The sequence below is a fragment of the Diorhabda carinulata genome, chromosome 4 (assembly GCF_026250575.1).
Source record: "Diorhabda carinulata isolate Delta chromosome 4, icDioCari1.1, whole genome shotgun sequence".
NCBI lineage: Eukaryota > Metazoa > Arthropoda > Insecta > Coleoptera > Chrysomelidae > Diorhabda > Diorhabda carinulata.
Window position 1 is genome coordinate 33,040,581 of NC_079463.1, and position 26,132 is coordinate 33,066,712.

Genomic DNA, 26,132 nt, shown 5'->3' on the forward strand with positions numbered 1-26,132 from the left:
GATCTAGATATCCGATTCGAAATGGTAATTAATGACCAATAAACCTCAAAATGTATCTCTCTTGTATACAGATGATTGAAGGCTAGCGCAAAGAGCTGGATTTTGCATTTGTGGACCATACCAATCATCTTTTTCAAGATACAGTTGCTAGCAATAAACAAGTATACTCAAAAGTGGCTAGAAGTTTTTTGGTCGATCACTGAGTTGTTGGTCTTCGCAAATCGTACGGTCTCGTTTAAACTTTGCTACCCAATATTTTACTGCTGATAACGAACGAATAGTATCAACAAGAGTAGAATTTAGTCCAGATTTCATATCGATCGTCGCCAAACTGATACTAAACGTCTTCAAACTTATCCCGTGTATTGATTGGGATATTTTCCCAAGCGACGACTACCGCCATCTCTAGGTCAATTCAACTTTGTTTCCACTATTATTAATCGTTTTAATTTTTCTCCTTAATGCTGAACGGGTCTTATTTTATTTGTTCCAGCAATGGCACGCCGTCGAAGACCGCCCGAACAATCCATTATCGTCAAACTTTCGTGAAACTTCCCCTATTGTATCCACCGGAACCCCAAAACAACCAAAATGGATCACAGTGTAAAAGCCATGACTTCTCCTCGAATTTTATCGAGATTGTTGAATCCGCACCGTTTCGAAAACGACGAACTCGAACAATTGTACCAACGCTACATCTGTAAATTGCAACATAGCAGCGTCGCGGCCGTTGTCGCGTTATTCGTCGTATTGACGTTTCTGTTGGCCAACCTGGGATTGGGGTATGCGCAAGCGGCCACCGCGCAGAACGTATACCATGCCGCGCATTGTGTACTTTTTGCGTTGTTATTGGGGTTTTTGCACACAAGGTAATCGATTAATCGATCGAAATTACGTATCGATTATTGTATATTTTATAATCGTAGATTCATGCAAGACGCTTATCTTTTATGGGTCTGCTACGTCGTTCTATTTTTCCTGGCGACTTTTTGCGCTTTAGCTCTGCCGCTTTATCCGACGTTATCGGCCGCCAAAGTGGCCGCAGAAGGTACCTGGCAAGTGGTGTTCGTCGTGTTTCTAGCTTACGCCATGATGCCTTTGAAGAGTTACGTCGCCGCCGTATTCGGGTTCGTATTGTGCGCCGCTCACATGGCCGTGGCCGCCATTTTCTCGACGGAATTCCACGATCTAATATGGCAACAGGTAAGATATCTCCACACATAAACAAAAAAAAACTACAATCGTAAGCAAAAAATATCGATCCAAAGGAATTTTGAACGATCACAAACATTTTTGTTTCGATTTTCAGTCTAATTTCGTCGCTGGTGCATCAAATTCAGCCCGATCTTCATCCCAATTAGATTTAAGTCCAATTTCGACGCGGTATTGTCCTCTAAGTCCGTTAATCCTCCCGCTCCACCTCCTCCAAAAGGTTCTCCAGGTCTTCTCTAGTCTTCCATCGCTACCATGCAGACATACTTTTAAAACAGACCGGATCCCCATTAATCATCAGTTGGGTAGGGGTGGGGGTTAATTTGGGGCTAGTAGCTGGTGGTTTCGACTCAAGTTTACCTGTCTTAAGTCTTCTTCTAACTGTTCAACCATTCCTCGAGTTTCTCCGAGATCTAGTTAGACTTGAACGCCACTTAGAGGCTCTCGGTAAAATCTGGAAACAACAGACTGACCTTGTAGCTTGAACAGCGGAGATGCGAATCGATTGACGTTTGACATTTGACATTTTAAAAGCATAAAAACGTCATTTTGAGGTTGTGTTCGGTTGTTTTGCGATATTCTAGTGTCGATTTTTTTTTATCCCGATCGAAAAAATTGTAAATTACAAAAGTTGAATCCAAAATTATCGTTGTTAACGTCTATTTCAAAGAAAATATACAATTACGCAAATAGTATTGTTTTGTGTTTATTTACAAGCGAATTTAAATTCTGATTAGTTTGTTTGTCGATATTTTCAACTTCGAATGAAGGTTTTTCGTCTCCATACATTAACGCAGTGAAATAATTATTCAAGTGTAACAAATAAAACATGAAATTAACAAGCTATATTGTCCATATATAAAAACATTCGAATTTGAACAAATTATCATCAGAAACGACGTTATTAATCATAATATTTTGTTTGTGTTTGCTTTTCGATAATCAACGAATATATATATATATATATATATATATATATATATATATATATATATATATATATATATATATATATATATATATATATATATATAGGGTGTGTCATAAATAATTCTTTTTGGAAACGCTTCTTTAAGACTTATTTCGAAATATCGATTTTTCCTTGGAAACCAAAGTCTTTAAATGGGACTTCCTGTATATTAAATTCGTATCTATGTATAAAATAGTCTGTTAAAGTTGTAAATTATGATCGGAAATAAAAATATTGAACACGGCATTTTCGACCGTGTTCTATACGTGTTGGCACTCGACTAAGATGTTTCTCATCCTCTTTATTGGACGGATTTTCCTTCCGGGTCAACAAGAAATCCTCTCTCCACAGATTGCAATTAATTTCAATGGAATTAATTGTTCCCGACATGTCCGGTTTCGTTAATTAATTCCTGGTAGCGTACAATAGACTTTATCGACATTAAAGCATACTGTGTAATGGGGAAATTTGATTGTTGTTGTTGGTACACCTGTTAAATGTCAAAATTGCCATTCGTATGTTGGTATCATTGGATAAAAAGTAATATCCGTTGTACCGTAGGCGTGCTTTATGAAAATTGTTTGGATAAAACAAAATTACGAAAAATCTATTGAAATTAATTGAATATTTCGATCTTTCCGGTCGTCGACGATGTTGCCGTTTTGCCGTTTGGCGTAAAACCGCCTTAATAACCGAAATAAAACGATTTAGATTGAAATATTGTTTGTTTATGACTAATTTTCGTTGCAGCTGATTGCAAACGTCGTAATTTTTTTATGCGTAAACATTGTCGGTGTTTTTATGCATAATTTGATGGAACACGCGCAGAGAAAAGCCTTTTTGGATACAAGGAATTGCATAGCCGCCAGATTGGAAATGGAAGATGAAAACGAAAAACTGGTAAAATTATTCGTCAACTTTTCCACGCACTTTCTACAATATTATCCGGATGGTCCCAGAAATACCTGGCCTGATCTAGAGATGGGCAAGATGGATGCCAGATTTAAGCCCCTCGGATTATTCTCTGTTCCCGAACTTATTTTTTGGAAAGCTTGTCGATTCTTATAATAAAAAAAGTATCGTCGGGTCAGGTAATTCTGGAATCACCCTCGTACACAGACATGTCTTCGAATCAAATATTTGGTATCATAATAAAACTTGATATTTGATTCCAACGTGACGTCATATGGCGCGTCTGTGTATCGATAATTGTAGAAAACAGTGTTGCCGAATCGGTAAAAAAATTGTTGAATCTACACTAGAATTTATTTAATTGTTTTATTATTTATTGATAGGAAAGACTCCTTTTGTCCGTATTACCCCAACACGTGGCGATGGAAATGAAAAATGATATAATTTCTCCAGTCGAAGGGCAATTCCATAAAATTTATATACAGAAACATGAAAATGTCAGGTAGGTTTTCGAAATATTTAAAATTCATTTTCATTACGACGTTTCTTGAATTATTGCACTAATTGTTTAAAAATAACGATTAAAAACTTTCTAATAAATTATTATTTATCAATAACAAACACATTATACAGGGTATATCGTTTGAAAATATTTTTTTTTTCATAGCATTTTGATAATATTTAAAAATCACGAAATTATTTTCTAGAATCAATTATAAAGTGTGGGTAATTTATGGGGAATAGCTCCATGATTTATATTTCGAGGCCAAATCACGTCACTAAACACTTAAGGCCTTGTCACACTAGCCGATTGCGAGCGTCTTCGAACCGGAGCGGGCTCGCAACGATCAGCACAGTGGGCGCCATTTTGTACGTTTAATGCGAAAAAATGGACGTAACTTCAAACTATCCATAATTATACGAGGATCGTTGATATTATTTTTGGCAAAGTGACGTGTTGTCGTACGAGGGCTATTCGAATTGTTTACAAACGTGAAAAACGTCTAAAATCATGTGACATATCATGAGATCGAGGCAAATTCTATTTTATTCGACGATATAAACGTTTTTTGACGTCGTTATTTGATAAAGGCCTTGTCACACTAGCCGATTGCGAGCGTCTTCGAACCGGAGCTGGCTCGCAACGATCAGCACAGTGGGCGCCATTTTGTACGTTTAATGCGAGAAAATGGACGTAACTTCAAACAATCCATAATTATACGAGGATCGTTGATATTATTTTTGACAAAACGACGTGTGTTGTCGTACGAGGGCTATTCGAATTGTTTACAAACGTGACAATCATGAGTTTGAGTCAAATTTTATTTTATTCGACGATATAAACGTTTTTTGACGTCGTAGTTTGATATTTTTACAAAACTTCTGGCAAAATTGTGTCATTTCGACAAATTTTTCTTTATTCTAGTATATTGTTCGCCGATATAGTTGGTTTCACTGTTTTGGCGTCTCAATGTACAGCGCAGGAATTGGTACGACTGCTTAATGAACTTTTCGGACGTTTCGATCAACTTGCTAATGTAAGTTAAACTTTTACGAATATTTTTTTAACGATTGTGTTGCATTTTCTTCTAAATTCGCTCGAGGATTGAAAAAGATAAATCTCATTAGAAAAAAATCTATTAAATTCTGCATTAATCTGCAAAAATGTTTTTCGTGATTAAGAAAATTGGTGTTCAACACCGATACGTTCATTTATAGCGTTTTTATGGCGAAAAAAAAAAGGATGATGTAAAACCGCCATTTCCACCATTAAGACCGATTATAATTGGGAAAAAACACGCACAAGTTCGTTTAGTACGGCGGCTTGTTATCATTTGTTATTTGCATCGAGTGTGAGTCACTATTTTTTTTGGTTTTCAACATGTTTAACAACTTTGAATGCTGTTAAAACTAATTAGAATAAATTTGAGGTGATAAAATCTTGTTTAATCGAAAAACAAACCGAATTTGTCTGTTTTTTCGAGCTGATGTTTTTTTTATAAACCTGTATAATGCTAGATATGGTGACAGGTGGAAGTTTTCTTGTATATTTAAACTTCTAATGAGTGATTGCTGATTCAAAAGTAATAAATCGCAATATATTATTATTGTTATAACACAAAAGGTCTTAATTTTTCGAAAATATATCGAAATTTGTTTTTACGCGATCCCCCTGTTTAAAAAAAAACCGAAATTGTCTCTGTAAAGTACAATTTTCAGAAACAAACTGACAGTTGTTTTTAGAAAACAGTTTTATGCAAAAAGAACAAAAATTCGTCTTTATAAATTGCCCTTTTTCATAAATATACCAAAATTTATTTTCAAAATTGCCTTTTTCCAAAAAAAAAATTAATATTTCTCTATAGATTATGCCCTTTTTCAAAAAAAAGACATGTCTTTAGAAGCGGCCCTTTTTCAAAAACATACTGGAATTTGACATTAGGTACAGCCCTTTAAAACAAAGCGAAATTTGTCATGTACCAAAATTTCTTTTTAGAAGCTTCTTTTTTCGAAAAAGAAACCAAAATTTCTCTTCAGAAGATACAACTTTTGAAAACAAATCGATTTTTGCTTTTATTATTTTGTTTTTCTAAATACAAGTCAAAATTTGTCTTTAGATATCGTCCCTTTTCAAGAATATACCAAAATTTGTTTTTTAAATTGCTCTTTTTCAAAAATAAAAACAATAATTCTCTATGGAATCTACCCTATTTAAAAAAAATGACATTTGTCTTGAAAAACTGTCCTTTTATAAATGTAAACCAGAATTTTTCTTTAAAAGCGGCCCTTTGTCAAAAATAAACCGAAATTTTCCTTTAGAAATTGCCCTTTGTCAAAAACAAACCGAAATTTGTCATTCCAAACTGCCCTTTGTCAAAAATAAACCGAAATTTGTCATTCCAAACTGCCCTTTGTCAAAAATAAACCGAAATTTGTCATTCGAAACTGCCCTTTGTCAAAAATAAACCGAAATTTGTCATTCGAAACTGCCCTTTGTCAAAAATAAACCGAAATTTGTCATTCCAAACTGCCCTTTGTCAAAAATAAACCGAAATTTGTCATTCCAAACTGCCCTTTGTCAAAAACAAACCGAAATTTGTCATTCGAAACTGCCCTTTGTCAAAAATAAACCGAAATTTGTCATTCCAAACTGCCCTTTGTCAAAAATAAACCGAAATTTGTCATTCCAAACTGCCCTTTGTCAAAAACAAACCGAAATTTGTCATTCGAAACTGCCCTTTGTCAAAAATAAACCGAAATTTGTCATTCCAAACTGCCCTTTGTCAAAAATAAACCGAAATTTGTCATTCCAAACTGCCCTTTGTCAAAAATAAACCGAAATTTGTCATTCGAAACTGCCCTTTGTCAAAAACAAACCGAAATTTGTCATTCCAAACTGCCCTTTGTCAAAAACAAACCGAAATTTGTCATTCGAAACTGCCCTTTGTCAAAAATAAACCGAAATTTGTCATTCCAAACTGCCCTTTGTCAAAAATAAACCGAAATTTGTCATTCCAAACTGCCCTTTGTCAAAAATAAACCGAAATTTGTCATTCGAAACTGCCCTTTGTCAAAAATAAACCGAAATTTGTCATTCCAAACTGCCCTTTGTCAAAAATAAACCGAAATTTGTCATTCCAAACTGCCCTTTGTCAAAAATAAACCGAAATTTGTCATTCCAAACTGCCCTTTGTCAAAAATAAACCGAAATTTGTCATTCGAAACTGCCCTTTGTCAAAAATAAACCGAAATTTGTCATTCGAAACTGCCCTTTGTCAAAAATAAACCGAAATTTGTCATTCGAAACTGCCCTTTGTCAAAAATAAACCGAAATTTGTCATTCCAAACTGCCCTTTGTCAAAAACAAACCGAAATTTGTCATTCGAAACTGCCCTTTGTCAAAAACAAACCGAAATTTGTCATTCCAAACTGCCCTTTGTCAAAAACAAACCGAAATTTGTCATTCGAAACTGCCCTTTGTCAAAAATAAACCGAAATTTGTCATTCGAAACTGCCCTTTGTCAAAAATAAACCGAAATTTGTCATTCCAAACTGCCCTTTGTCAAAAACAAACCGAAATTTGTCATTCGAAACTGCCCTTTGTCAAAAATAAACCGAAATTTGTCATTCCAAACTGCCCTTTGTCAAAAATAAACCGAAATTTGTCATTCCAAACTGCCCTTTGTCAAAAACAAACCGAAATTTGTCATTCGAAACTGCCCTTTGTCAAAAATAAACCGAAATTTGTCATTCCAAACTGCCCTTTGTCAAAAATAAACCGAAATTTGTCATTCCAAACTGCCCTTTGTCAAAAATAAACCGAAATTTGTCATTCGAAACTGCCCTTTGTCAAAAACAAACCGAAATTTGTCATTCCAAACTGCCCTTTGTCAAAAACAAACCGAAATTTGTCATTCGAAACTGCCCTTTGTCAAAAATAAACCGAAATTTGTCATTCCAAACTGCCCTTTGTCAAAAATAAACCGAAATTTGTCATTCCAAACTGCCCTTTGTCAAAAACAAACCGAAATTTGTCATTCCAAACTGCCCTTTGTCAAAAATAAACCGAAATTTGTCATTCGAAACTGCCCTTTGTCAAAAATAAACCGAAATTTGTCATTCGAAACTGCCCTTTGTCAAAAATAAACCGAAATTTGTCATTCCAAACTGCCCTTTGTCAAAAATAAACCGAAATTTGTCATTCCAAACTGCCCTTTGTCAAAAATAAACCGAAATTTGTCATTCCAAACTGCCCTTTGTCAAAAATAAACCGAAATTTGTCATTCGAAACTGCCCTTTGTCAAAAATAAACCGAAATTTGTCATTCGAAACTGCCCTTTGTCAAAAATAAACCGAAATTTGTCATTCGAAACTGCCCTTTGTCAAAAATAAACCGAAATTTGTCATTCCAAACTGCCCTTTGTCAAAAACAAACCGAAATTTGTCATTCGAAACTGCCCTTTGTCAAAAACAAACCGAAATTTGTCATTCGAAACTGCCCTTTGTCAAAAATAAACCGAAATTTGTCATTCCAAACTGCCCTTTGTCAAAAACAAACCGAAATTTGTCATTCCAAACTGCCCTTTGTCAAAAACAAACCGAAATTTGTCATTCGAAACTGCCCTTTGTCAAAAATAAACCGAAATTTGTCATTCCAAACTGCCCTTTGTCAAAAATAAACCGAAATTTGTCATTCCAAACTGCCCTTTGTCAAAAACAAACCGAAATTTGTCATTCGAAACTGCCCTTTGTCAAAAACAAACCGAAATTTGTCATTCGAAACTGCCCTTTGTCAAAAATAAACCGAAATTTGTCATTCCAAACTGCCCTTTGTCAAAAATAAACCGAAATTTGTCATTCCAAACTGCCCTTTGTCAAAAATAAACCGAAATTTGTCATTCCAAACTGCCCTTTGTCAAAAATAAACCGAAATTTGTCATTCCAAACTGCCCTTTGTCAAAAACAAACCGAAATTTGTCATTCGAAACTGCCCTTTGTCAAAAACAAACCGAAATTTGTCATTCGAAACTGCCCTTTGTCAAAAATAAACCGAAATTTGTCATTCCAAACTGCCCTTTGTCAAAAACAAACCGAAATTTGTCATTCCAAACTGCCCTTTGTCAAAAACAAACCGAAATTTGTCATTCGAAACTGCCCTTTGTCAAAAATAAACCGAAATTTGTCATTCCAAACTGCCCTTTGTCAAAAACAAACCGAAATTTGTCATTCGAAACTGCCCTTTGTCAAAAACAAACCGAAATTTGTCATTCGAAACTGCCCTTTGTCAAAAATAAACCGAAATTTGTCATTCGAAACTGCCCTTTGTCAAAAATAAACCGAAATTTGTCATTCCAAACTGCCCTTTGTCAAAAACAAACCGAAATTTGTCATTCGAAACTGCCCTTTGTCAAAAATAAACCGAAATTTGTCATTCCAAACTGCCCTTTGTCAAAAATAAACCGAAATTTGTCATTCGAAACTGCCCTTTGTCAAAAACAAACCGAAATTTGTCATTCCAAACTGCCCTTTGTCAAAAACAAACCGAAATTTGTCATTCGAAACTGCCCTTTGTCAAAAATAAACCGAAATTTGTCATTCGAAACTGCCCTTTGTCAAAAATAAACCGAAATTTGTCATTCCAAACTGCCCTTTGTCAAAAACAAACCGAAATTTGTCATTCGAAACTGCCCTTTGTCAAAAATAAACCGAAATTTGTCATTCCAAACTGCCCTTTGTCAAAAATAAACCGAAATTTGTCATTCCAAACTGCCCTTTGTCAAAAACAAACCGAAATTTGTCATTCGAAACTGCCCTTTGTCAAAAATAAACCGAAATTTGTCATTCCAAACTGCCCTTTGTCAAAAATAAACCGAAATTTGTCATTCCAAACTGTCCTTTGTCAAAAATAAACCGAAATTTGTCATTCGAAACTGCCCTTTGTCAAAAACAAACCGAAATTTGTCATTCCAAACTGCCCTTTGTCAAAAACAAACCGAAATTTGTCATTCGAAACTGCCCTTTGTCAAAAATAAACCGAAATTTGTCATTCCAAACTGCCCTTTGTCAAAAATAAACCGAAATTTGTCATTCCAAACTGCCCTTTGTCAAAAACAAACCGAAATTTGTCATTCCAAACTGCCCTTTGTCAAAAATAAACCGAAATTTGTCATTCGAAACTGCCCTTTGTCAAAAATAAACCGAAATTTGTCATTCGAAACTGCCCTTTGTCAAAAATAAACCGAAATTTGTCATTCCAAACTGCCCTTTGTCAAAAATAAACCGAAATTTGTCATTCCAAACTGCCCTTTGTCAAAAATAAACCGAAATTTGTCATTCCAAACTGCCCTTTGTCAAAAATAAACCGAAATTTGTCATTCGAAACTGCCCTTTGTCAAAAATAAACCGAAATTTGTCATTCGAAACTGCCCTTTGTCAAAAATAAACCGAAATTTGTCATTCGAAACTGCCCTTTGTCAAAAATAAACCGAAATTTGTCATTCCAAACTGCCCTTTGTCAAAAACAAACCGAAATTTGTCATTCGAAACTGCCCTTTGTCAAAAACAAACCGAAATTTGTCATTCGAAACTGCCCTTTGTCAAAAATAAACCGAAATTTGTCATTCCAAACTGCCCTTTGTCAAAAACAAACCGAAATTTGTCATTCCAAACTGCCCTTTGTCAAAAACAAACCGAAATTTGTCATTCGAAACTGCCCTTTGTCAAAAATAAACCGAAATTTGTCATTCCAAACTGCCCTTTGTCAAAAATAAACCGAAATTTGTCATTCCAAACTGCCCTTTGTCAAAAACAAACCGAAATTTGTCATTCGAAACTGCCCTTTGTCAAAAACAAACCGAAATTTGTCATTCGAAACTGCCCTTTGTCAAAAATAAACCGAAATTTGTCATTCCAAACTGCCCTTTGTCAAAAATAAACCGAAATTTGTCATTCCAAACTGCCCTTTGTCAAAAATAAACCGAAATTTGTCATTCCAAACTGCCCTTTGTCAAAAATAAACCGAAATTTGTCATTCCAAACTGCCCTTTGTCAAAAACAAACCGAAATTTGTCATTCGAAACTGCCCTTTGTCAAAAACAAACCGAAATTTGTCATTCGAAACTGCCCTTTGTCAAAAATAAACCGAAATTTGTCATTCCAAACTGCCCTTTGTCAAAAACAAACCGAAATTTGTCATTCCAAACTGCCCTTTGTCAAAAACAAACCGAAATTTGTCATTCGAAACTGCCCTTTGTCAAAAATAAACCGAAATTTGTCATTCCAAACTGCCCTTTGTCAAAAACAAACCGAAATTTGTCATTCGAAACTGCCCTTTGTCAAAAACAAACCGAAATTTGTCATTCGAAACTGCCCTTTGTCAAAAATAAACCGAAATTTGTCATTCGAAACTGCCCTTTGTCAAAAATAAACCGAAATTTGTCATTCCAAACTGCCCTTTGTCAAAAACAAACCGAAATTTGTCATTCGAAACTGCCCTTTGTCAAAAATAAACCGAAATTTGTCATTCCAAACTGCCCTTTGTCAAAAATAAACCGAAATTTGTCATTCCAAACTGCCCTTTGTCAAAAACAAACCGAAATTTGTCATTCGAAACTGCCCTTTGTCAAAAATAAACCGAAATTTGTCATTCCAAACTGCCCTTTGTCAAAAATAAACCGAAATTTGTCATTCCAAACTGCCCTTTGTCAAAAATAAACCGAAATTTGTCATTCGAAACTGCCCTTTGTCAAAAACAAACCGAAATTTGTCATTCCAAACTGCCCTTTGTCAAAAACAAACCGAAATTTGTCATTCGAAACTGCCCTTTGTCAAAAATAAACCGAAATTTGTCATTCCAAACTGCCCTTTGTCAAAAATAAACCGAAATTTGTCATTCCAAACTGCCCTTTGTCAAAAACAAACCGAAATTTGTCATTCCAAACTGCCCTTTGTCAAAAACAAACCGAAATTTGTCATTCGAAACTGCCCTTTGTCAAAAATAAACCGAAATTTGTCATTCCAAACTGCCCTTTGTCAAAAATAAACCGAAATTTGTCATTCGAAACTGCCCTTTGTCAAAAATAAACCGAAATTTGTCATTCCAAACTGCCCTTTGTCAAAAACAAACCGAAATTTGTCATTCGAAACTGCCCTTTGTCAAAAATAAACCGAAATTTGTCATTCCAAACTGCCCTTTGTCAAAAATAAACCGAAATTTGTCATTCCAAACTGCCCTTTGTCAAAAATAAACCGAAATTTGTCATTCGAAACTGCCCTTTGTCAAAAATAAACCGAAATTTGTCATTCCAAACTGCCCTTTGTCAAAAATAAACCGAAATTTGTCATTCGAAACTGCCCTTTGTCAAAAATAAACCGAAATTTGTCATTCCAAACTGCCCTTTGTCAAAAACAAACCGAAATTTGTCATTCGAAACTGCCCTTTGTCAAAAATAAACCGAAATTTGTCATTCCAAACTGCCCTTTGTCAAAAATAAACCGAAATTTGTCATTCCAAACTGCCCTTTGTCAAAAATAAACCGAAATTTGTCATTCGAAACTGCCCTTTGTCAAAAATAAACCGAAATTTGTCATTCGAAACTGCCCTTTGTCAAAAACAAACCGATATTTGTCCTTGAGAGCTGCCCTTTTCATAAAGGACGAGTGCTTTGTTAGTTTCGTTGAGTCCCTACAAGCGCGGACACTTCTGGGATAAAATACGAATCTTCCACAACTAACTGAGGGTTTTTCTGGACAAATAGGAGTCAAAAAAGACCAAGATAGGTTTTTTTTTGATGCAACGACTGGTAACCATTAACATGGTTTTACACAAAAACCCTTGGACTATAAGTTCCATAACGTTATACAAATTGAACCCTTATCTAACCTTCGATGGAAACCGTTTAAGTTCCGTTATTTTCCCGATTTCCAAACGGAATTATTTTCTAAAATTAGATAAATCCCATAAACTTTAACGAGTTTCATCAACTGTTTTACATGTTTCTAATTGATTTCAGTTTTTTTTTTCAATAGTTCGCCTTGAACTTGATATACAAAGTTCAGACACAAAAATAGTCCAGTCAAATTAGAGTTCTATGGTATAATAATTCGCATAGAACGCCTCCAGCTTTTTCCGATATTTATATTGTTTTTTTTGTCCCCATATTCTCTTCTATATTCTAATTTGCATATAAATAAAAAATATATACGTGGTTTATATACTATTTTAAATAGAAACTATATTTTGTCTATTGAAATTGCCCTTATTTAAAAATAAACCGGAATTTTCTTTTAGAAACTGCCCTTTCTCAAAAACAAACTCATATTTGTCTATGGAAACTATCCTTTTTGAATAAAACCGACAATTTTCTTGGAAAACTGCCCTTTTTCAAAAACAAATCGAATTATTTCTTCAGAAGCTGCCCTTTCAAAAAAAGGAGTTGAAATTTTCTTTCAGAAACTGCATTTTTCACTAGAAAATCGAAATTTGCCTTTAGAAATTGCCCTTTTTCAAAAAAAATCGAAATTCGTCTTAAGAAATTGCTTTTTTCAAAATTTTCCTTCAAAATTGCCCTTTTTCTAAACCAAAACAACATTTGTATTAAAAAACTGCCATTTTTGAAACAAAAAAAAAATTTTTTCTTGAGAAACTGCCCTTTTCCAAAAAAATCGAAATTCTACTTAAGAAATTGTCTTTTTTAAAGGAAACTCATAAATTTTCCTTCATAATTGCCCTTCTTCTAAACTAAAACAATATTTGTATTAAAAAACTGTATTTTTTGAAACAAAACCGACGTTTTTCTTGAGAAATTGCCTTTTCCAAAAAATCAATTGGAATTTTTTTCCATAAATTGCCCTATTTTCAAGAGAAAATCTAATTTAACTTTTGGAAGCTACCCTTTTCCAAAAAAAATCGAAACTTGTCTTAAGAAATTGCTTTTTTTCAAAATTTTCCTTCATAATTGCCCTTTTTCAAAACCAAATCGAATTATGTCTTTAGAACCTGTCATTTCGAAAAAGGAGTTGAAATTTTCTTTCAGAAACTGCATTTTTCACAAGAAAATCGAAATTTGCCTTTAGAAATTGCCGTTTTTCAAAAACAAATCGAATTGTGTCTTTAGAAGCTGCCCTTTCGAAAAAAGGAGCCAAAATTTGCCTTTAGAAATTGCCCTTTTTCAAAAAAAATCGAAATTCGTCTAAAAGAAATTGCTTTTTTCAAAATTTTCCTTCATAATTGCCCTTTTTCAAAAACAAATCGAATTATTTCTTTAGAAGCTGCCCTTTCAAAAAAAGGAGTTGAAATTTTCTTTCAGAAACTGCATTTTTCACAAGAAAATCGAAATTTGCCTTTAGAAATTGCCCTTTTTAAAAAAAATCGAAATTTGTCTTAAGAAATTGCCGTTTTTCAAAAAAAAATGGAATTATGTCTTTAGAAGCTGCCCTTTCGAAAAAAGGAGCCAAAATTTGCCTTTAGAAATTGCCCTTTTTCAAAAAAAATCGAAATTCGTCTAAAAGAAATTGCTTTTTTCAAAATTTTCCTTCATAATTGCCCTTTTTCAAAAACAAATCGAATTATTTCTTTAGAAGCTGCCCTTTCAAAAAAAGGAGTTGAAATTTTCTTTCAGAAACTGCATTTTTCACAAGAAAATCGAAATTTGCCTTTAGAAATTGCCCTTTTTAAAAAAAATCGAAATTTGTCTTAAGAAATTGCCGTTTTTCGAAAAAAAATGGAATTATGTCTTTAGAAGCTGCCCTTTCGAAAAAAGGAGCCAAAATTTGCCTTTAGAAATTGCCCTTTTTCAAAAAAATCGAAATTCGTCTTAAGAAATTGCCTTTTTCAAAATTTTCCTTCATAATTGCCCTTCTTCAAAAAAAAAAATGGAATTATTTCTTTAGAAGCTGCCCTTTCAAAAAAAGGAGTTGAAATTTTCTTTCAGAAACTGCATTTTTCACAAGAAAATCGAAATTTGCCTTTAGAAATTGCCGTTTTTCAAAAACAAATCGAATTGTGTCTTTAGAAGCTGCCCTTTCGAAAAAAGGAGCCAAAATTTGCCTTTAGAAATTGCCCTTTTTCAAAAAAAATCGAAATTCGTCTAAAAGAAATTGCTTTTTTCAAAATTTTCCTTCATAATTGCCCTTTTTCAAAAACAAATCGAATTATTTCTTTAGAAGCTGCCCTTTCAAAAAAAGGAGTTGAAATTTTCTTTCAGAAACTGCATTTTTCACAAGAAAATCGAAATTTGCCTTTAGAAATTGCCCTTTTTCAAAAAAAATCGAAATTTGTCTTAAGAAATTGCCGTTTTTCAAAAAAAAATGGAATTATGTCTTTAGAAGCTGCCCTTTCGAAAAAAGGAGCTAAAATTTGCCTTTAGAAATTGCCCTTTTTCAAAAAAATCGAATTTCCTCTTAAGAAATTGCCTTTTTCAAAATTTTCCTTCATAATTGCCCTTCTTCAAAAAAAAAAATGGAATTATTTCTTTAGAAGCTGCCCTTTCAAAAAAAGGAGTTGAAATTTTCTTTCAGAAACTGCATTTTTCACAAGAAAATCGAAATTTGCCTTTAGAAATTGCCGTTTTTCAAAAACAAATCGAATTGTGTCTTTAGAAGCTGCCCTTTCGAAAAAAGGAGCCAAAATTTGCCTTTAGAAATTGCCCTTTTCCCAAAAAAATCGAAATTCGTCTAAAAGAAATTGCTTTTTTCAAAATTTTCCTTCATAATTGCCCTTTTTCAAAAACAAATGGAATTACGTCTTTAGAAGCTGCCCTTTCAAAAAAAGGAGTTGAAATTTTCTTTCAGAAACTGCATTTTTCACAAGAAAATCGAAATTTGCCTTTAGAAATTGCCCTTTTTTAAAAAAAATCGAAACTTGTCTTAAAAAATTGCCTTTTCCAAAAAAGAAATTGAAATTTTTTTCCATAAATTGCCCTATTTCCAAAAAAAATCGAAATTCGTCTTAAGTAATTGCCTTTTTCGAAATTTCCCTTCATAATTGCCCTTCTTCCAAACCAAAACGACATTTTCTCTATTAAAAAAACTGCCCTTTCTCGAAAATAAATCAAAAATTGACATCAGAAACCGCCCTTTTTGAAAAAAAAAAAAAAACCGAAATCGATTTTGACCGGACCAAAAACACTTTTTCGCACATCTCCTTAATAATTCCAGGATAATCACTGTTTGCGTATAAAAATCCTCGGCGATTGTTATTATTGCGTTTCTGGACTACCGGAACCGCGTTCGGATCACGCTCATTGCGCCGTCGAAATGGGTTTGGACATGATCGACGCTATCGCCAGCGTCGTAGAAGCCACCGACGTCCAATTGAACATGCGAGTTGGAATACATTCGGGCAGAGTATTATGCGGCGTACTCGGACTCAGAAAATGGCAGTACGACGTTTGGTCCAACGACGTCACGCTCGCCAATAACATGGAAGCGGGCGGAGAACCCGGGTACGACTAAATCAAATACGTCCGTCCGTTTATATTTTTTCATTCGTTTAATTATTAATAGGAGGGTGCACGTCACACAAGCCACTTTGGATTATCTGGGCAACGAATACGAAGTCGAACCCGGTAATGGTACTTTGAGGAACCAGTACCTGCGCGATCATTGCGTCACCACTTATTTTATAGTACCTCCTGCCAGAAGACGAAAGGTATTTCATTTTTTTCCGTTAAAACGTCGAGACGGAAACGCCTTTTCGTCGAAGAATATACGTGTAATTTAATTTATCGATCCACCCTCGTAATAATAAACCTAGAGGCGTTTTCTAATCATTTATGTGAAAATTGTGTTCGCGAAAAGGCATCATTGAAACGTGCAAACGTATTTTCCTCTAGGTTAAATTTCATTCGTTATGTATTTCCACAATAAACTTCGGAAAATCCCGTGGAAAATACGTTCGCCGGTATACGATGCTTTGTTTTCCTTTTTGTGTCATTTCTACCTATATTGTTCAACAAAGAACGATTGTATCGGTGGTGTAGGCAAAGAAACGCAATATTCACACACATATGGATCTTAAATATACGGGGGCGATTGAAAAAATCGATTTTTTTACAAGTTTTGAGACGTTTTTAAAGAAATTGTGTGAAAAAATCTAGTTTGCTTTAAAATAAAACTCGTACTTTTGCAAAAAGTTGAATTAAAATCATAAATGTCGTAAAACAACCCCTCAAGTGACATCCTATATTAATATTTCCATTTATTATTAATCAGACCTCGTATATTTTAATTTTACGTTTTAGAAAACGTTATTTATACACCCTACCCTGTATATAATATATTTTATACTACGATTTTAAAAAAAAAAAATTAATTTCGTATTTTCTTTTTACCTACACCACTGGTTTTATCTATACGAGGGTTATAATAAATAATCGATCCGTTTTTCAAAATTCCTATAATTTCAAAAAATCGGTTTTTAAATAAATTATTAACCTAAACGCTTGATGAAACGATAAAACTGAATTTTCAAAATTGGTTCCGTCGTTTATAATAACCCTGTATGTTTTTTTTTTTCGCCTGCCACATATTTCCACTGCACCAACTACTGAGTAAGACCTAGTACACTATTTATGTTGCTTTTCGCTTTAGTACGCGGCTTGTTATAAATCTAACAAAGTACAATGGAAATTAATCAGCTACAAAATCGATATAAAAAAAAATAATTAGTTCCGCTTCTTTCTCTTTGTTCAAAGTCCTTTACGGGATTTTTTCATACTAATTCGACTATTTCTTGATGTCCTTTTCCAGTAAAATCTTATGATAAATACGACGTTGAGTCGTTTATTCATTGGCAGCCACCAGATACTCCCGATTTAGTATTATTTGGGCATCTTTATTATGTTTTATCACATTTTCTTTCTAATCTATTATCTATTGTATTTGCATCTCAAATCTTTTTCCAATTGATAATTTTTTGTATTTTTATTCGTACTAGCCTTAAAATACTGAAAATCCACAATTAAATATCAAATAAATTATCGTTTCCTATTATCGAATGTTTTGTTTTAGTAGTTATAATGTAACTGATTAATTTCTTGTTTACTTTGTTAGACTTTACATATACGCACAGGTCCGTATTCACATTTTATCGATCGTTTTACCGGATGTCGACATTGAAGAACGAAATTCGAAACGTTTAGTAACAAAAAAAACCAAAAAAATCACCATTTGTAGTAGCCTAAAAATACTGAAAATCCCCAATTAAATTTCAAATAAATTATCGTTTCCTATTATCGAATGTTTTGTTTTAGTAGTTATAATGTAACTGATTAATTTCTTGTTTACTTTGTTAGACTTTACATATACGCACAGGTCCGTATTCACATTTTATCGATCGTTTTACCGGATGTCGACATTGAAGAACGAAATTCGAAACGTTTAGTATCAAAAAAACCAAAAAAACCACCATTTGTAGTAGGCTAAAAATACTGAAAATCCCCAATTAAATATCAAATAAATTATCGTTTCCTATTATCGAATGTTTTGTTTTAGTAGTTATAATGTAACTGATTAATTTCTTGTTTACTTTGTTAGACTTTACATATACGCACAGGTCCGTATTCACATTTTATCGATCGTTTTACCGGATGTCGACATTGAAGAACGAAATTCGAAACGTTTAGTAACAAAAAAAACCAAAAAAATCACCATTTGTAGTAGCCTAAAAATACTGAAAATCCCCAATTAAATTTCAAATAAATTATCGTTTCCTATTATCGAATGTTTTGTTTTAGTAGTTATAATGTAACTGATTAATTTCTTGTTTACTTTGTTAGACTTTACATATACGTACAGGTCCGTATTCACATTTTATCGATCGTTTTACCGGATGTCGACATTGAAGAACGAAATTCGAAACGTTTAGTATCAAAAAAACCAAAAAAACCACCATTTGTAGTAGGCTAAAAATACTGAAAATCCCCAATTAAATTTCAAATAAACTATCGTTTCCTATTATCGAATGTTTTGTTTTAGAAGTTATAATTTAACTGATTAATTTCTTGTTTACTTTGTTAGACTTTACATATACGTACAGGTCCGTATTCACATTTTATCGATCGTTTTACCGGATGTCGACATTGAAGAACGAAATTCGAAACGTTTAGTATCAAAAAAACCAAAAAAACCACCATTTGTAGTAGGCTAAAAATACTGAAAATCCCCAATTAAATTTCAAATAAACTATCGTTTCCTATTATCGAATGTTTTGTTTTAGAAGTTATAATTTAACTGATTAATTTCTTGTTTACTTTGTTAGACTTTACATATACGTACAGGTCCGTATTCACATTTTATCGATCGTTTTACCGGATGTCGACATTGAAGAACGAAATTCGAAACGTTTAGTAACAAAAAAAACCAAAAAAATCACCATTTGTAGTAGCCTAAAAATACTGAAAATCCCCAATTAAATTTCAAATAAATTATCGTTTCCTATTATCGAATGTTTTGTTTTAGTAGTTATAATGTAACTGATTAATTTCTTGTTTACTTTGTTAGACTTTACATATACGTACAGGTCCGTATTCACATTTTATCGATCGTTTTACCGGATGTCGACATTGAAGAACGAAATTCGAAACGTTTAGTATCAAAAAAACCAAAAAAACCACCATTTGTAGTAGGCTAAAAATACTGAAAATCCCCAATTAAATATCAAATAAATTATCGTTTCCTATTATCGAATGTTTTGTTTTAGTAGTTATAATGTAACTGATTAATTTCTTGTTTACTTTGTTAGACTTTACATATACGCACAGGTCCGTATTCACATTTTATCGATCGTTTTACCGGATGTCGACATTGAAGAACGAAATTCGAAACGTTTAGTATCAAAAAAACCAAAAAAACCACCATTTGTAGTAGCCTAAAAATATTGAAAATCCCCAATTAAATTTCAAATAAATTATCGTTTCCTATTATCGAATGTTTTGTTTTAGTAGTTATAATTTAACTGATTAATTTCTTGTTTACTTTGTTAGACTTTACTTACACGTACAGGTCCGTATTCACATTTTATCGATCGTTTTACCGGATGTCGACATTGAAGAACGAAATTCGAAACGTTTAGTATCAAAAAAACCAAAAAAAAAACACCATTTGTAGTAGGCTAAAAATACTGAAAATCCCCAATTAAATATCAAATAAATTATCGTTTCCTATTATCGAATGTTTTGTTTTAGTAGTTATAATTTAACTGATTAATTTCTTGTTTACTTTGTTAGACTTTACTTACACGTACAGGTCCGTATTCACATTTTATCGATCGTTTTACCGGATGTCGACATTGAAGAACGAAATTCGAAACGTTTAGTATCAAAAAAACCAAAAAAACCACCATTTGTAGTAGGCTAAAAATACTGAAAATCCCCAATTAAATTTCAAATAAATTATCGTTTCCTATTATCGAATGTTTTGTTTTAGTAGTTATAATGTAACTGATTAATTTCTTGTTTACTTTGTTAGACTTTACTTACACGTACAGGTCCGTATTCACATTTTATCGATCGTTTTACCGGATGTCGACATTGAAGAACGAAATTCGAAACGTTTAGTAACAAAAAAAACCAAAAAAATCACCATTTGTAGTAGCCTAAAAATACTGAAAATCCCCAATTAAATTTCAAATAAACTATCGTTTCCTATTATCGAATGTTTTGTTTTAGAAGTTATAATTTAACTGATTAATTTCTTGTTTACTTTGTTAGACTTTACATATACGTACAGGTCCGTATTCACATTTTATCGATCGTTTTACCGGATGTCGACATTGAAGAACGAAATTCGAAACGTTTAGTAACAAAAAAAACCAAAAAAATCACCATTTGTAGTAGCCTAAAAATACTGAAAATCCCCAATTAAATTTCAAATAAATTATCGTTTCCTATTATCGAATGTTTTGTTTTAGTAGTTATAATGTAACTGATTAATTTCTTGTTTACTTTGTTAGACTTTACATATACGTACAGGTCCGTATTCACATTTTATCGATCGTTTTACCGGATGTCGACATTGAAGAACGAAATTCGAAACGTTTAGTATCAAAAAAACCAAAAAAACCACCATTTGTAGTAGGCTAAAAATACTGAAAATCCCCAATTAAATATCAAATAAATTATCGTTTCCTATTATCGAATGTTTTGTTTTAGTAGTTATAATGTAACTGATTAATTTCTTGTTTACTTTGTTAGACTTTACATATACGCACAGGTCCGTATTCACATTTTATCGATCGTTTTACCGGATGTCGACATTGAAGAACGAAATTCGAAACGTTTAGTATCAAAAAAACCAAAAAAACCACCATTTGTAGTAGCCTAAAAATATTGAAAATCCCCAATTAAATTTCAAATAAATTATCGTTTCCTATTATCGAATGTTTTGTTTTAGTAGTTATAATTTAACTGATTAATTTCTTGTTTACTTTGTTAGACTTTACTTACACGTACAGGTCCGTATTCACATTTTATCGATCGTTTTACCGGATGTCGACATTGAAGAACGAAATTCGAAACGTTTAGTATCAAAAAAACCAAAAAAAAAACACCATTTGTAGTAGGCTAAAAATACTGAAAATCCCCAATTAAATATCAAATAAATTATCGTTTCCTATTATCGAATGTTTTGTTTTAGTAGTTATAATTTAACTGATTAATTTCTTGTTTACTTTGTTAGACTTTACTTACACGTACAGGTCCGTATTCACATTTTATCGATCGTTTTACCGGATGTCGACATTGAAGAACGAAATTCGAAACGTTTAGTATCAAAAAAACCAAAAAAACCACCATTTGTAGTAGGCTAAAAATACTGAAAATCCCCAATTAAATTTCAAATAAACTATCGTTTCCTATTATCGAATGTTTTGTTTTAGAAGTTATAATTTAACTGATTAATTTCTTGTTTACTTTGTTAGACTTTACATATACGTACAGGTCCGTATTCACATTTTATCGATCGTTTTACCGGATGTCGACATTGAAGAACGAAATTCGAAACGTTTAGTATCAAAAAAACCAAAAAAACCACCATTTGTAGTAGGCTAAAAATACTGAAAATCCCCAATTAAATTTCAAATAAACTATCGTTTCCTATTATCGAATGTTTTGTTTTAGAAGTTATAATTTAACTGATTAATTTCTTGTTTACTTTGTTAGACTTTACATATACGTACAGGTCCGTATTCACATTTTATCGATCGTTTTACCGGATGTCGACATTGAAGAACGAAATTCGAAACGTTTAGTAACAAAAAAAACCAAAAAAATCACCATTTGTAGTAGCCTAAAAATACTGAAAATCCCCAATTAAATTTCAAATAAATTATCGTTTCCTATTATCGAATGTTTTGTTTTAGTAGTTATAATGTAACTGATTAATTTCTTGTTTACTTTGTTAGACTTTACATATACGTACAGGTCCGTATTCACATTTTATCGATCGTTTTACCGGATGTCGACATTGAAGAACGAAATTCGAAACGTTTAGTATCAAAAAAACCAAAAAAACCACCATTTGTAGTAGGCTAAAAATACTGAAAATCCCCAATTAAATATCAAATAAATTATCGTTTCCTATTATCGAATGTTTTGTTTTAGTAGTTATAATGTAACTGATTAATTTCTTGTTTACTTTGTTAGACTTTACATATACGCACAGGTCCGTATTCACATTTTATCGATCGTTTTACCGGATGTCGACATTGAAGAACGAAATTCGAAACGTTTAGTATCAAAAAAACCAAAAAAACCACCATTTGTAGTAGCCTAAAAATATTGAAAATCCCCAATTAAATTTCAAATAAATTATCGTTTCCTATTATCGAATGTTTTGTTTTAGTAGTTATAATTTAACTGATTAATTTCTTGTTTACTTTGTTAGACTTTACTTACACGTACAGGTCCGTATTCACATTTTATCGATCGTTTTACCGGATGTCGACATTGAAGAACGAAATTCGAAACGTTTAGTATCAAAAAAACCAAAAAAAAAACACCATTTGTAGTAGGCTAAAAATACTGAAAATCCCCAATTAAATATCAAATAAATTATCGTTTCCTATTATCGAATGTTTTGTTTTAGTAGTTATAATTTAACTGATTAATTTCTTGTTTACTTTGTTAGACTTTACTTACACGTACAGGTCCGTATTCACATTTTATCGATCGTTTTACCGGATGTCGACATTGAAGAACGAAATTCGAAACGTTTAGTATCAAAAAAACCAAAAAAACCACCATTTGTAGTAGGCTAAAAATACTGAAAATCCCCAATTAAATTTCAAATAAATTATCGTTTCCTATTATCGAATGTTTTGTTTTAGTAGTTATAATGTAACTGATTAATTTCTTGTTTACTTTGTTAGACTTTACTTACACGTACAGGTCCGTATTCACATTTTATCGATCGTTTTACCGGATGTCGACATTGAAGAACGAAATTCGAAACGTTTAGTAACAAAAAAAACCAAAAAAATCACCATTTGTAGTAGCCTAAAAATACTGAAAATCCCCAATTAAATTTCAAATAAACTATCGTTTCCTATTATCGAATGTTTTGTTTTAGAAGTTATAATTTAACTGATTAATTTCTTGTTTACTTTGTTAGACTTTACATATACGTACAGGTCCGTATTCACATTTTATCGATCGTTTTACCGGATGTCGACATTGAAGAACGAAATTCGAAACGTTTAGTAACAAAAAAAACCAAAAAAATCACCATTTGTAGTAGCCTAAAAATACTGAAAATCCCCAATTAAATTTCAAATAAATTATCGTTTCCTATTATCGAATGTTTTGTTTTAGTAGTTATAATGTAACTGATTAATTTCTTGTTTACTTTGTTAGACTTTACATATACGTACAGGTCCGTATTCACATTTTATCGATCGTTTTACCGGATGTCGACATTGAAGAACGAAATTCGAAACGTTTAGTATCAAAAAAACCAAAAAAACCACCATTTGTAGTAGGCTAAAAATACTGAAAATCCCCAATTAAATATCAAATAAATTATCGTTTCCTATTATCGAATGTTTTGTTTTAGTAGTTATAATGTAACTGATTAATTTCTTGTTTACTTTGTTAGACTTTACATATACGCACAGGTCCGTATTCACATTTTATCGATCGTTTTACCGGATGTCGACATTGAAGAACGAAATTCGAAACGTTTAGTATCAAAAAAACCAAAAAAACCACCATTTGTAGTAGCCTAAAAATATTGAAAATCCCCAATTAAATTTCAAATAAATTATCGTTTCCTATTATCGAATGTTTTGTTTTAGTAGTTATAATTTAACTGATTAATTTCTTGTTTACTTTGTTAGACTTTACTTACACGTACAGGTCCGTATTCACATTTTATCGATCGTTTTACCGGATGTCGACATTGAAGAACGAAATTCGAAACGTTTAGTATCAAAAAAACCAAAAAAAAAACACCATTTGTAGTAGGCTAAAAATACTGAAAATCCCCAATTAAATATCAAATAAATTATCGTTTCCTATTATCGAATGTTTTGTTTTAGTAGTTATAATTTAACTGATTAATTTCTTGTTTACTTTGTTAGACTTTACTTACACGTACAGGTCCGTATTCACATTTTATCGATCGTTTTACCGGATGTCGACATTGAAGAACGAAATTCGAAACGTTTAGTATCAAAAAAACCAAAAAAACCACCATTTGTAGTAGGCTAAAAATACTGAAAATCCCCAATTAAATTTCAAATAAATTATCGTTTCCTATTATCGAATGTTTTGTTTTAGTAGTTATAATGTAACTGATTAATTTCTTGTTTACTTTGTTAGACTTTACTTACACGTACAGGTCCGTATTCACATTTTATCGATCGTTTTACCGGATGTCGACATTGAAGAACGAGATTCGAAACTTTTAGTATCAAAAAAACCATCGAAACGCTCAAATTTTTCGCTGACATCACGTATTATTCAAATGGTGAATATCTAAATATAATTTAATGAAATAATGATAAAATCGTGAATATCCGACTTGTTTTAAACATTATTACAAACTCAATCGACTTTTTTCGTTTCGAATGTATTAAATTACGTAATTAAATTAACCTATATGTGTTTGAATGAACCATTCCGTGGAATTTATGGTCGCTAAAAGTGCTTTTGCCCGTTCGCATGATGGATCTAACCCCTCGTGACTAACCTAGTACCCTCCCCGGCACCTCCCGGTGGTTATTTTCAGCCAATGTTGTTCAACACGCTGCAGGTTCGATCGGCTTTGGGTGCCGCGCAGAAAAGGAAATTATCCTTCAAGAACGTCTCCAACGTCGTGGTGCAGCTGCTCCATTCCATCAAATATTCCATGGAAGTGCCGTTTTCTAATATGGCGTTGCAGACGGATCTCAAAGCGACAAACGCTAGGAAGGTGAGCGAATTTTTATTTTTACGGTTAAAATAATTTTATATTTATATATATGGAAAAAAATGAGGCGATTTTTGTGTGGTTATTAAGATCGAAACGTACGTGGTGGTCTGGGTTGCGTCGCGGTCGTTATAAGGTCGAAAAAAATAATTTTCGAAATTTTTTAAAAAATATCGGGATTAATATATTTCGAGATACATTTAAAACTATTATGAAAATAGCTCGAAAGTGCAGTGCCAGGTACAAAATTGTTTTTTAAAAATTTCCTCTAAAAGTTTCATAGAAAATTTTTGGTTAATTCAAAGTGCAATGCCTATTTCTTGGGGATAAAATTTTTTTATGTTGAAAAATACCGATTAAAGAATTTTTGCATATTTTTTTCAGAATAAAAAGAGAAATTTTCAAAGATGTTTGTTATTATTTATCAAAATTCGCGTCTAGCTTCAGATCGTATTCAAAAAGAAAAAAAAATGTCAAAAAATTACCGATTACGAATTTTCGATGATTCAAACACGATTTCGAAATATTTTAATTGATTTTTCATCATTTTTTTTTTCAAATAAAAAGAATCGGCTGTAAGAAAATTTCGAATATGTTTGTTTTCCTTAAAAAAAAATATCAAAATTCGCGATATTTTCAAAATTTTCTTCTAGTTTCAGCATTTCGTATTCAAAATGAAAAAAAAATGTCAAAAAATACCGATTACGAATTTTCGACGATTCCAACACGATTTCGAAATATTTTAATTGATTTTTCATCATTTTTTTTTCAAATAAAAAGAATCGGCTGTAAGAAAATTTCGAAAATGTTTGTTTTCCTTAAAAAAAAATATCAAAATTCGCGATATTTTCAAAATTCGCTTCTAGTTTCAGCAGATCGTATTCAAAAAGAAAAAAAAATGTCAAAAAAACGTCGATTACGAATTTTCGATAATTCAAACACGATTTTGAAATATTTTAATTTATTTTTCATCATTTTTTTTTCAAATAAAAAGTATTGACTATAAGAAAATTTCGAAAATGTTTGTTTTCCTTTAAAAAAAATATCAAAATTCGCGATATTTTCAAAATTTTCTTCTAGTTTCAGCATTTCGTATTCAAAATGAAAAAAAAATGTCAAAAAATACCGATTA

At 32.2% G+C, this 26,132-nt stretch overlaps 1 protein-coding gene across 11 annotated transcripts in view; it reads left to right on the plus strand.

The window, feature by feature from the left end:
- LOC130892245 (Ca(2+)/calmodulin-responsive adenylate cyclase) overlaps positions 1–26,132 on the plus strand; it is a 95,081-nt gene that overhangs the window by 26,913 nt on the left and 42,036 nt on the right. For 7 of the 11 annotated variants that reach the window (XM_057797507.1, XM_057797509.1, XM_057797508.1 and 4 more), the window contains exons 2-9: positions 494–869; positions 927–1,203; positions 2,933–3,082; positions 3,478–3,596; positions 4,521–4,632; positions 15,752–16,038; positions 16,100–16,244; positions 24,821–25,003. In XM_057797507.1, the coding sequence (XP_057653490.1) occupies positions 592–869; positions 927–1,203; positions 2,933–3,082; positions 3,478–3,596; positions 4,521–4,632; positions 15,752–16,038; positions 16,100–16,244; positions 24,821–25,003 (1,551 nt within the window). In that variant the 5' untranslated portion in view covers positions 494–591. The remainder of the gene's footprint in view (positions 1–493; positions 870–926; positions 1,204–2,932; positions 3,083–3,477; positions 3,597–4,520; positions 4,633–15,751; positions 16,039–16,099; positions 16,245–24,820; positions 25,004–26,132) is intronic. The other 4 variants (XM_057797511.1, XM_057797515.1, XM_057797514.1 and 1 more) reach the window with 1 other exon arrangement.